We start from the raw sequence: 12012 nt of genomic DNA on the forward strand, positions 1-12012 counted from the left end.
TAAATGGCTTCTCAAAGTCTCCCAAATAGGTAGGGTCCTGTAGATGCTTACAATCGTTCCGTTTGACTCTCTCGAACTTGCGTTTCAACAAAACAGCCTGTGCTAAGCTAGTGTTAGCATTTACCTCAGCTCACTCCTCCAGTGAAACTGTGGGCCTTACTTTTTATACTTCTCATCTTGGAGATTTGGTATTTCAATCGTTGTGCTTCGATGCAACTTCTAAATACGATTTTAGTCAAGAAAATCATGTTCCCATTTCATAAAAAAACTGTAACCATGAAAATGATCATCCACTATATCCATCAAAGTCTTATAAATATTCCAAGGGCCAAGAAGAATCCATACATCAAAACTAACGATGTTAAGAAAAATAAAAACTTCAGTGCCAATGAGAACATTGCAAAGAAAGTATACAGAACTAGAGACTGAATATTTACTAATTGAAGCAACACTTGAACTACAAAAGTAAGCATTTCTATTTGGAACTTGAAGTGCCAAAGGCAATGAAGCTCAGACTCCAGAGCTCTGGAGAAGTTTAATAATTACCATTTCTTCAGGGAGCTAAAAAGGAAATATAGCTAATCAACTTAGCTCTGGGAAGTTGCCTGTGAAGAGAGTAGGCAGGCACTACAAGTCCGTCTGGAATATTCTTGCACAGTAGTTTATAGGGTTTTAACCTCTATGAAAGTTTGTATGCCAAAGGCTTAAAAAAAATCTCATTAGATTTTCCCACAATTAACCCCCTCCATTAAAAAATAAAAACACTTTCTGTAACTCAAGACTGGAAAGTAGACAGACACAGTTTTGGCATAATAAGGCAGTAAGATATGCCATCAAGAGATTAACCTTCCCAATGTGAGCAGTTGGTTAGTTTTTATGGTTTTTATCCAGAGGCCCAGGCGTGATGCCAGCGTTTTTGCCTTCTCTTCCTTCTCAGGACCCAAAGTTTCCACCTTCTTCTACTGAGCAAAGCCAACAATGGTGAGCAACCCTGGTTGGAGCTCTGACACCCAGGAGGGAAAGGGTGGGGAGGGGAGGAGGGCAGAGGGTTGAAAGGAGCAAAGGGTGGGGGCGTGGGAAGAGAAGGGCTCCAGAAGGTGCTCTTCTGTAGCTGAGGGGTGGCCCTGCAGGGAACCCTGAAACCATTGAGGTTACTGTGTGGCGTTGGTGGGGGAGGGGAGTGTTATTCCTGCTGCATCCCCATCCCCCACCTGGGGCTCTATGGGGGGGGAGGGGCATATGTCACTTGGACTTGAAATTTAAAACAAATTTTGAATTAGTCAGTCAGAGAAAGACAAATGTCATACGACTTCACTCATACGAGGACTTTAAGAGACAAAACAGATGACCATAAGGGAAGGGACACAAAAATAATATAAAAACAAGGAGGGGAACAAAACAAAAGAGGCTCATAAATATGGAGAACAAACTGAGGGTTCCTGGAGGGGTGGTGGGAGGGGGGATGAGCTAAATGGGTCAGGGGCATCAAGGAACCTACTCCTGAAATCATTGTTGCACTAGATGCTAACTAACTTGGATGTAAGTTAAAAATTAATTAATTAAAAATAAATAAAACAAATAAAACAAATTTTGAGGGAGGGGATTGGCCATCCTTTCCTTCCATTCTCCAATCATCAGCAGAGGACTTGATTTTTCCAGGGTAGAAGAGGAGAAGGCAAATAGACCCATGAAGGGCCTGACTGATCAGCTGATCGGGGAGACTCTTGGTAATTGCCTATTCAGCCCTCTCCTTCCAAGATAAGGGGCCTAATCCCCAGGTGGCTTCATGAGGCTGTCACAAGGAACAGTGCTGAGTGTAAACCTATACCTCTGTCCTGGAAGAACCCAAGAGTCATGGTGCTCTGTGACCTGCTTCCAAGGGATCCGATTGTGCCGCAAGAACATCGGGGGGGAGCTGGAGATAGCAGGTGGCAGGCCCGTGAGAGCCGCCCTTCTGAAACACCCTTTGCCTTTTCTCATCTCCAGATGGCTGAGATGGGACATGACCAGATATGCATTTTGAGAAGATCAGTCCAGTGGTGGCATAGAGGTTGGAGTGGAGGAGGCATTATGAGGGTGGGGAGATCAGACAGGAAGTGGGTGCAATATTGCAGTTGAGGCTGGGGTTGAGGGTCAGCGGCAGGGAGATGATACAGAGGTGAGAATGTATTAGGTCTTGGCGCCCAGAAGAGAGGGCAGGGAACACACTCAGGACCCCATGACCCACCGAGAACATGTCTGCTAAGTGCTCAGATTTGCTCACTCTGGTGGGGGAAACTGCATATTCGCTGGGATGAGAATGTGGCTTCTCGCCTCGGAGATGCCAATAATCGGGAAAGGGTTTGCACACTACATACATTCTAACCAGAAGAAACAAAGGGGATGGGTATGCCATGGCCTTTTGCCTGTTCCCAGTCCTCGGGGTCCTTCCCAAATCTGAGTTCATCTAAGTCCCTCTCCTCCCACCAGCTGGGTGCGCTTTCTCAGGTCTTTCTAACTGGGCAAAGCCAAGTTCTCCAGAGAGTGACATTCCTTTGGTAGGTTTTCTTGCTTTCTACATTGTATTTATTGGAAGTAAGAATAAATCCACGCTCGTACCCTCAGAGTGCTCTGTCCAAGTGTGTCGATACTTATTGTTGAGATGTGAACGAGCCTGTCAGAAAATACTGTGTTACTCGGTTAAATACGACAACTGTTCTGTTCAATTCAGGATGTTTGCAAAGTCTTTAGCGGGGGAAAGTGGGGTCCACTTAATAAAGGTCTCTGTCAGGAAGCAGTTTGAAAGAGCTTTGAAAACAAGCAGTAGGTAGTGAGCCAAAGATGAATGGGGGGGGGGCGGGGAACAGAGGGGGTGACTGTCCAAGAGGCTCAATTAGAAAGAAATTAGTCACTCAGACTGCTTCAGTTGGACACCCTTGCACTTGAACCCTGAGTTGACCTTTGAATAACTGTGTGACCTAGGGTAAGCTCCTTACTCTCCTTGTGCCTCAGTTTCTCACCTATGAAATGTAGTAATACTTATATTTAGGAGGTTGTAAGAATTATATTAACTTAAATGGAAAACACACACACACAGACACACACACACAGTTCCTAGCATAGTACCTGTAAGCCTTCTAGAAAATAACAATTATATTAACCATTTTCTATGTGCCTTTACGTGGCAGGCCGGTGACACTGTAAAGGAAACAGTATCTGGAAATACAAAGACAAACAGATCTTTGTCCTTTGGAATTTTCCTGTTCTCAGAAAACAGGGGAGCAGAGCCCTGGGCCCAGCCCCCTAGAAAAGCCTTCACACGTCTTACGATATTCTGTGTTTGGGTTTTGGCAGAGAGGTGAGGGGGCAGCATTTCCCAAACCTCCAAGGAGCCCAGTGGCTTGAGGCTGTCTAAACCACAGGGCCAGGGCCAGGGTCACTTGACACTGCTTGGGGCTAATTTTCAAGCACCTGGAAAGATGGCCACCAACTGGTTGAAAACAAACTGAAGCGAGGATTAAGGGAGACAAGGTGTAACCTTGAGAAAACATGACCAGATGCACCTGATACAAAGACAGATACCTCCTCGTCCTTTATATCATCACCTGAACGAGGTGGCCGTGGGGCTGTCGCCTTCAAGAAGGGGTGGTGTGCATAGGGTCGGGGAGATGAGCATTCAGAGATAAAGCTCTAACCTGGGAGAGGAGGCTCACTCTGATTCTGGGCCCGGGTTCTGACACTTTGGGCAGGCGCTACAGTGGTAGCCAGGCGGGGTCCCCTAAAGGCTGTTTCCTCTGACCAGTGAGCACACTCACTCAGTCCTAGGAATGCCCAGGCCTCTGACCCATAACTGGGTCTTGTTAGACCCCAAGTGAAGGGTCTAGAGCAATGGGTCGTCCATGGGCCCTTCCGGTTTCCAGTTTATAAATAAGTACGAGGTGCTTCTGGCTTGTACGTTAGTCCATCGTGGATCGTGTTAGTGTAACTGAGTATCTCAGGCTCTGATCAACTCTGCAAGAAGAAACAAAATTGGGGGTGTGGCCCTGCAAAGCCCATGATCAGGCCCCAGGCCTGGAGGGCTGTACTGGGGTTCAGATGCCCTGTGTGGCCTTCTCTCAACAGCTCAGCCCTGCTCATGACACATCCTGCCTGCACTGTGGCCACATTAACAATCCTACAGCTTCAAATTTCTCCCTATCTCAGTCATTTTGTCTCAAGTTTTAGAAACATACAAACAGAAACATTAAGTGTTAATTTCAGAGACCAGAGAAGAAAAAGAAAAAAAAAAAAACCCCACCCACATTCTCACCATCTATGGATAACCAGGATTGACATTACATTACTTCTGGCATTACAAATAATGGAAACAACAATTTTAAAAAGCACATCAAAAAATCTTTCTTCAGAGACGTATATGATAGATAGTGGTGCCCCTTGGTCTTTTCAGGGTTTTTCTAGGTCCCTCCAACTTGATGAAGTCCAGTGCTGGACACAAAGTCCTCTGCATAAGCAGAATTCTCAAGCTCTTTAGGTTTGTACCTCTCTAGTTCCGAGTGCCTCCCGGAAACGAGCTTCGTTTGGGAACTTACACTGAGCTTGTGGTTCTCTGTGACCCTCAGATCCATGCATCCAGAGTCTATAATGCATGCCTGGCCAGAACCACCCACTGGAGTGGAGTCTCAGAGCGATGCCTCTAGTTGCCCCGCCTACCTGGTAATCCACGGGCCGCCCAGCACCTGGCACCATCTTAATGTCTGGCTTGGATCTGAGGAGGAGAAGGTACCGTCAGGTCCGGTGTAAGGGGATTGCTTGCAGGGGAGGAGGAGGGCACTGGCACTGGTTGGACCTTGGCGAAGGGCAGAGGACAGAATCATGGTATTCGTGTACTCCAAGACTTTCCAAAAGAATGGGGATTAATTGTTTTCAGAGGCCCCAACAGAGAGGATTAACGGCACAGTGACGGAGAGATAGACAGTAGGTCAACAGGTTCAGATGTGTGCGGGGCAGCTCTGTGATCCCCCTTGGCCCGCGGGTGTGCAATGACTTGGGAGCAGCCTCCTGCCTTTGTAGGAACAGCAGAGTGAGAGACATCCGGGAAAAGAAGAAAGGGGCAGGGTTAGGAAGAAGCCACCCAGGGACCCTGGTTCTTCCCCATCCGAATTCCACACGCGGCAAGCTGGGTCCTGCCTGAACAGGTGGAGGCGGTTTGGGCTGCGGGACTCCCGTGTGCTCACCGTTTGTTGGAGACATTGGTGGTGAGAGCTGTGACAGAGGCCAGAGACACAGAGTCAGGGTCCAGCCCATCCCCCAGCCGAACGGCCAAGCGGTCAAGGTCTTCCATCTCCAGCACGGCCGGTTCATCTGCAGAAGAAAGGCCATTAGGTGGGCTGGATGGTGGAACAAGTGACTGTCTTTCCCCTTGCGCTTTGCTATCCAGGAAGCTAACAGTCAATTTCCGGGCTTCCTTGGCAGTATCTGCTTAGAATGTATGGCCTGTTTATCCGCAGTGTTTCCCACCTGATCTTGATCTTTGATTTTAATTGATATTATATCTAGTTTCGCTTTTTAAAAATTTTTTTTTATTTTTTTAAAGATTTTTTTTTTTTAAGTTTATTTATTTAAGCCATCTGTACACCCAACCTAAGGCTCAAACTCACGACCCTGAGATCAAGGGCCGTATGTATGCTCTCCTAATTGAGCCAGCCAGGTACCCCTAGTCTTGCTTTTGTATTTTGATTGAATGTAACTCTTGTTGTGTATTTCTTACATAAGCGCTGAATACCCTTTGTGGAAGAAGGGGAGGGGCAATAAAAAATTCATACTTATGTACCTTTCAAACGATGGCTACTGTTTATCAAGAGGCTACTCTATGCCAGGCACAATGTCAGGCACTTCGTGCACGTGTCTCCTGTCCTCATATCCATGTCCTGTCAAGATAGGCACTATTCTCACGTCACAGATTGGGAAACTGAAGCTTAAGAAGTAACTCATCCATGTAAAATAGCTGATGGAATTTAGACCCTAACGCTGCGCTGAGGTGTAATATCCAATGAGATGAAGAATTGACCATACTGAGCAACCACGGAAGAATGGTAAGTTTGGGCCTCAGCCAGCAACCATACCCTCTCCAGTCTGAAGGAGAAGGGCACCGCTAGAATTGGCATGGAGGCAAGAGGGAGAGAGATGCTGGGGCCAGTGGGCCACCCAGGGGATGCTAAGGGGGGAAGCCAGGAGCTCTGAAGGAGGGCAGGTGATCAACAGACTTGGGTGGGAAAGCTCCACATTGCTTCCTTATCTGATCCAATTCTCTCCTGTCTTCTCCCGGTCCCCCTGCCTCCTTTCTAACAGCTGTCTTGCCCTCCCCCCAGGCTGCTGCTCCCATGGCACCAGGGCCACCGGTCACTTCAGCCTCCCAGGCTCCACCCTGCCTCTCTCCCCCAGGGCTTTCCCTGCAGCCTTGTGAGAAGGCATGGGGAAAGACAGGGCAGTGAGTCTTGCCACTGGGTAAGCGGTCCTGGGACGCTGGTTTTTCCCCGGAAATAGGGAATTGGCCAAACCACTTTCGTTTTTTTTTTTGTTTTTTTTTGTTTTGTTTTTTTTTTGTTTTTTTGTTATTCCCTTCTCTAATGAACAATCTCTAGGCTTCTGTGTGCAGGAAAAAAGGTGGAGGGGGGGTGGGGAGCAGAGAGGGCAGGAGGAGCCTTTCAAACACAGGCCCACCAGAGAGTACTGCTAAATTCTAGACCAGTGGTGATGCCCTTCCCACCCTTTGTGCCAGGAGCGCCCCCTTCCTGAAGACCACCCTCAGGGCCCGGCTGTGCCGGCAGCCAATGGGAGGCTAGGGCCCACCTAAGCGGCCTCACCGGCCAATCGCAGGCGAGCCTGCTGGGGCGCTGCCCGCGGAGGGGAGGGGTTTGGTCTCCGTAAGGTGCGCAGAGAAGGCCCGGGGGTTGGCCTGGCTGGGGGTGCGTCTGTACCTTGTCTTTGGGGTTCCTCCTTGTGGGACCGGTTCTTGCCGAGCTTCATGGCGGAGAACACACTTCTCCCAGCTCTGTGAGGCGAGCCGCCAGAATGAGATGGAGGGAGATGGACGCCGGGAGGAAGACACACAAACACAGGAGAGCAAAACCCGAGACAACACGTAAGAGAAAGGGCACTTCATACTCCAGCCCCTCACGTACCAGTCCTGAGATAGCGTGGGGGCCAACCTTTCTAAAGCAGGAGCCACGAGGGGGAATTAGGGCAGAGAGGAGACCCCACTGCTTCCTTCTTTCTCATGCCTCCACACCACTGAAGAGCGGGTCAGGGCCCAGGGATCAGAGAAGGTGATCTTGGGCTGGGAAGAACGACTTTGAGTGGAGCCCTCCCGGGTCCTGGGCTGTCCTCAGCTCCCTCAGTCCAGTCTCAGAGCTCTGAGTTCCACCATGCCTCCGAGCTCGTCTTCCTTGTCCATGCACCCCACCTCAGCTGGTCGGGAAGAAAGCCAGATGACCAGAGACAAAGCATCAGGACAGACAGACAGGAACAGGATCAGAGGGGCAGAGGCCAAGGAGGAGGTCTGAGATGTGGTTGAAGCTAGCTGCTCAGTTCTCAAATGGCCCTGGTGTGCAACTCCTGCCTTGTCTTTCCCAATCTCTTCGCACCCTCAGATTCTGTTCGGTCCCCAGCGAAAAGGAAGAGATGGGCCCTTTCCCATCTATCTTTGGTGCTGGCTTCCACCCCTTCTGCCTGTCCCTGCTCACTGCGGAATCCCCCCCCTCACCCCCCACTTCAACCAACCCCCAGGAACGTATGGCAAGCTCCATAGTTCCTACCTCTTTCTCTGGCTTGGTGTGGCCTTGCGCCCCCAGGTGAAGGGCCTCGCAGTCAGGGGGGCTGAGGGAAGGGGGCAGGGGTCGTCAGTGTCCCTTCAGTGATGTCCCTGCAGCTGAGCCCGTGATCCCTGGTGCCAGGAGGGACCCGGAGTAGGATCAGCAGGGGGTAAAGTGCAGTATTCCATTACCCCATCAATATTGCATGAGCTGGATACCTGACTCTCTCTTCCCATTCTCCCTCCTCCTGGGTGTGGCCCTGTCATCATGTGGGCTCAGAGGGGGCCAGGGCAGACTCAAACTCTGAGCTCACCTACAACAGAGCCCACCCACCTTTGGGTCATGCGTCTATCTCCCCGTGGAGGCTTGACTTTGGTTCCCAAGATCCCCTGGGTAATGGGTATCCCAAGATAATGGGTAATGGGTATCCCAAGATACCCATTATTCTGGGTAACGTGAGGTTGGGCAAAACCTTTCTGTCCTTGTAGGGATGGCCTAAAAGCCTCAAGCCCTACTCAAGGTTGGGGCCAATCTTATTCCCCCAAATCTGGCCCCACCTTAATCCTGGGCCTTTCTTTACTCTTTGCTCTCTTTACTTCCGGGCAAGACATAGAGGGCTGTGAGTCTGTATCCCAGTGAAAGAGCAGTCAAGAACCTTTCCATGGGCAGCAGCTCACAGTTTAGGAAACACTAGTGTGTTCATGGCTTCCTAAAAAGCCATGAGGTGGGTCAAGGAAGACTGAGGTAACACTGATGTGTCTATACCGGCCAGCATCGTGTTGTCTGGAACATAATAATGGAGGAGAAGGGAAAGAAGGGAAAGAAAGTGTCTCCCCTTCTAATAAGGGGAGGTATCTATACATATGCCAACACGGCATTATATAATTTTTTCTTGAGCAACTACTATGGGCCAAAGCCTTTTCCAGATGTTTACTCATTTCATCTTCATAGCGATCCTGGGAGGGACATACGCTTCTCTTCATTCAACCCAAGAAGAGACTGAGGCTCAGAGCTAGAGTTGAAGCACACTGCTCCTGCCCCCTCTGCCAGAACTGCTACGTCCCGAGTCCTGTGGGATTGCACTTCTCTGTCAGTGGCGATCCCATCCTGACCGTTCGGAACTTCAGTGAAAAGTTCCCAGGGTCTGCACTTGTAGGTGTACGTATGGGCCGTGTGCCAACGCAGTGTGCAGATGGGGGTGCCATCTGTGAAGAGCCCCAGAGACGGTGCCCAGGCTTACAGAGAAGGCGCTCACTCACAAATGGTCTTAGCATCAACGCATTTTGGAAGAGGCTGCTGTGAAAGTTAATGACTGGTAATGAAACATCACACAGGTCAATGACTTGCGGCTTTCTGACGCTGGTCCCGAGGACCCACCCAAGTGGAAAAGGGCCTGGGGCTTCCCCTGGGCAGTTATGGCCCTTGATTTTGAAAGTCACTTTATTTCTTAAAACAAACGTATTTGGAAGCAGAGATTGAGACTTTAAAAAAAAAAAAAAAACTATACTATCCTACAATTCTCTCCCTGAAATCAATCAAAGGAGAAGCCCCTCTTCCCAGACCCTGCCTCACTAACCATCTCCGGTGGACAGGTATACAGGCGGTACTCCTGTGTGCCTGGGGGTATCTCAAAATGAAGATTTATCCCTTAATGAAAAATGTGGAATGTGTAGGGTGAATGTAATGTCCAGAATTCGTACGAATTTTGTTCTTCAGTTCATCTGGACAGTGTGCACTAGAGCATGATGGCCTCAGCTCTCCCTGCCCTTTGGAATTTTCTGGTCGATGACACATCAGAAATTGACCATAGAAACAGTCTCTTCTGCCTAGTGCTGCACCGCTTCCCAGAAACGGTGTGCCTGCTTCTCTTGGCCAAGGGTAAAGGTTAGTTTTGAAATCAATGTTAATTTAGTCAGGGATGTTCGAAGATTATCGGCTTGTATCAAAGACTTAGATTTCCAAAATGTGTAATTCTTTGATGAGGTTGCTGGTACGCTGAGGTCCTGAGTGTTTGTTCTTGTTTTTAAATAAAATGCGGCAGCTGGCCTGAGTTCTTCAATAACTAAAAATATAATGTGGTGAGAAACAGACAAAGAAAACAAGCCAATAATCAACTCAGTGAAAAAATGCTTTGCCACCAAGCGGCTCCTTACTCCTGGCTTCAGGGAAGCAGAAGCGGGAAGCAGGGAAGGTGGGCCTCTTAGGGCCCTCTGGGGATTTCCGGTCCCGCTTGGGCTTCCCCATTGCTGGATTCGCTGCAGTCAGAATGATACGCACCCACAAGTTAGACCACTCTTTCCCTCTAGAGAAAAGATTTTAAGGTTAGTTCACTTATTTGTAAATTCTGTCTTCATTTATGGATCTGATGGTTTCATTGCTGGTTCCACGGCTCAGATCTAGAAGGATGTCGTGGTTGGGGTCCTAAGAGGGAGCTTGGTATTCAGAATGACTTGGGAACATTGGCCGAACTAAATTTAGTGAGCTGGGCGTGACATTAACTCAGGTCTGTGTATTCTTCTGGAGGCTGTGACTTAGGGGCTATGCCTGACGATCTGAGACTGCCTTCAATCAGAACAACCCAGGCTCACTAGCTCAGGCCTCAGCTAATCAGGAGAAACTCCTGCCTAAGAGAAAAGGGGTCTATGGTGCTTTGCATTGTTTAAACAGCCACGTTTTCAAACCTTGGGGGCGTGTTCTGGTGCCCCTTAGTGGGTGTATTTCCTTTATTTCCGATGCCCCAACAATAGCTAATTCATAATTGCAGGCTCTACAGTTGTTTTTTCACAGTGTGTTGAATTTCAGTTAGTTTCAAATATCTTGCCACATCTGGGCAGGACAGGTTGGCCCTTGAGACGAGGACTTGTCCCTAAACTGGCCTGCTTGCCTCCGTGCCCTTGTGGAACCAGGAGGCGTGGGGGGCCCTTGTGTACTTAAGGGGGCCCTTGTGTGCCAGTGAGCTGGCTCCTCAGCTCTCCTCGGTGGCCCAACCCCTTGCAAGTCTCAAGCAAACAGCATCAGGGAAATAGATTTCCCACGTCCCCAGACCAACCTCTCTCAACATCCCACGTACTCAAGGGGACATGAGTTCTTTCATGGCTGGATTCTTCCGTTTTTCCTACGGCAACTTGCACACGCTTCTACTTACTTCTCAGCAGAGCTTGAAACTAGCCAGCTTTGCCACACGGTAACCTTTCAGAGTTTTAAAACTGTTTTTATAGCTTTTCTTCACCTGGCTACAGAGTTTCAAGTTGCTTAGTCTCTTCTTAGAAATCTCATTTCTGGGTTGCTGGGTGGCTCCGTCGGTTAAGTGTCCGACTTTGGCTCAGGTCATGATTTCACAGTTAGTGGGTTCGAGCCCCTCATCGGGCTCTGTGCTGACAGCTCAGAGCCTGGAGCCTGCTTCAGATTCTGTCTCCCTCCGTCTCTGCCCCTCCCCTGCTCTCACTCTGCCTCTCTCTATCTCTCTCTCTCAAAAATAAATAAACATTAAAAAAAAAATCTCATTTCCCTCCCCTTTCAATCCTCCTAATGCCCCACACATGAAAATATGACTGTATCCCATGTGAGGACTAGGGATGGCAAGAGACTCGGATCAGGTAGTGCCAAGGAACCAGCATTTACTACCGGTCGCTCGCCACTGTGAGGTGCCTCTTAGTCCAGCCGTGGCCAGTGTGAATCCCTGGGAGTCTGGCCCAGGACAGACTGGGGAGCTGGAAATCAAGAAGGGCCCTAGGGCATCGCCACTCTCAGCCAGAGGCTGGGGAAGAGACAAGTTGTTTACATCTCATGAATAAGCCTCTCGTGTCTAAGTGTCCATGCGGGAAACTGAGCCTGAGCCCTTGAAACAGCTCCCTAAGAGGGACTCCCAGCTCAGCCATCATCTCTCACCCTCCACCCCTACCTCCCTGGATTCAGCTCCCTGGCTCCCTCTCCAAGCTCCCTCTTCTTCCCTTGCTCAGAGCCTGACAGCCTCCTCAACCCTTCATGTCTCTGGGCCTGAGTTTTCCCCACGCGGTGCCTTTGTCTTGTTGTGCTTTTGTGTGCTTTTGTTTGTGGGAGTTGGAGCTCATATGCTTTTGTTGAAGCAATGATCCACGATGAGTCCCCTGGGACCTTAACGCAGGCGGATGCCTCAAGCCCATACCTGTGCTGACCACCTCAGACCCCTATAGGCACAATCCTGGTGTCCCCACGATGTCCTCCTGTCAACTAGTTTTTAACT

At 49.3% G+C, this 12012-nt stretch overlaps 1 protein-coding gene and 1 long non-coding RNA gene across 9 annotated transcripts in view; one reads left to right on the forward strand and one right to left on the reverse strand.

The window, feature by feature from the left end:
* Positions 1-12012, reverse strand: part of OTOF (otoferlin) — a 93782-nt gene that overhangs the window by 34183 nt on the left and 47587 nt on the right. For 6 of the 8 annotated variants that reach the window (XM_078444886.2, XM_078444878.2, XM_078444885.2 and 3 more), the window contains 3 exons: positions 6957-7030; positions 5214-5340; positions 4690-4744 (listed from right to left, as the gene is read on the reverse strand). In XM_078444886.2, the coding sequence (XP_078301012.1) occupies positions 4690-4744; positions 5214-5340; positions 6957-7030 (256 nt within the window). Of the gene's footprint in view, positions 1-4689; positions 4745-5213; positions 5341-6956; positions 7031-7187; positions 7705-12012 lie in introns of those variants that run through there. The other 2 variants (XM_078444882.2, XM_078444881.2) reach the window with 2 other exon arrangements.
* On the forward strand, positions 6963-11246 carry LOC145715352 (uncharacterized). The gene is made up of 2 exons (XR_014137392.1): positions 6963-7120; positions 8742-11246. It is a non-coding gene; the product is annotated as an uncharacterized LOC145715352 (long non-coding RNA).

This window comes from Panthera onca, chromosome A3, assembly GCF_046562875.1.
Source record: "Panthera onca isolate mPanOnc1 chromosome A3, mPanOnc1 haplotype 2, whole genome shotgun sequence".
Taxonomy (NCBI): domain Eukaryota; kingdom Metazoa; phylum Chordata; class Mammalia; order Carnivora; family Felidae; genus Panthera; species Panthera onca.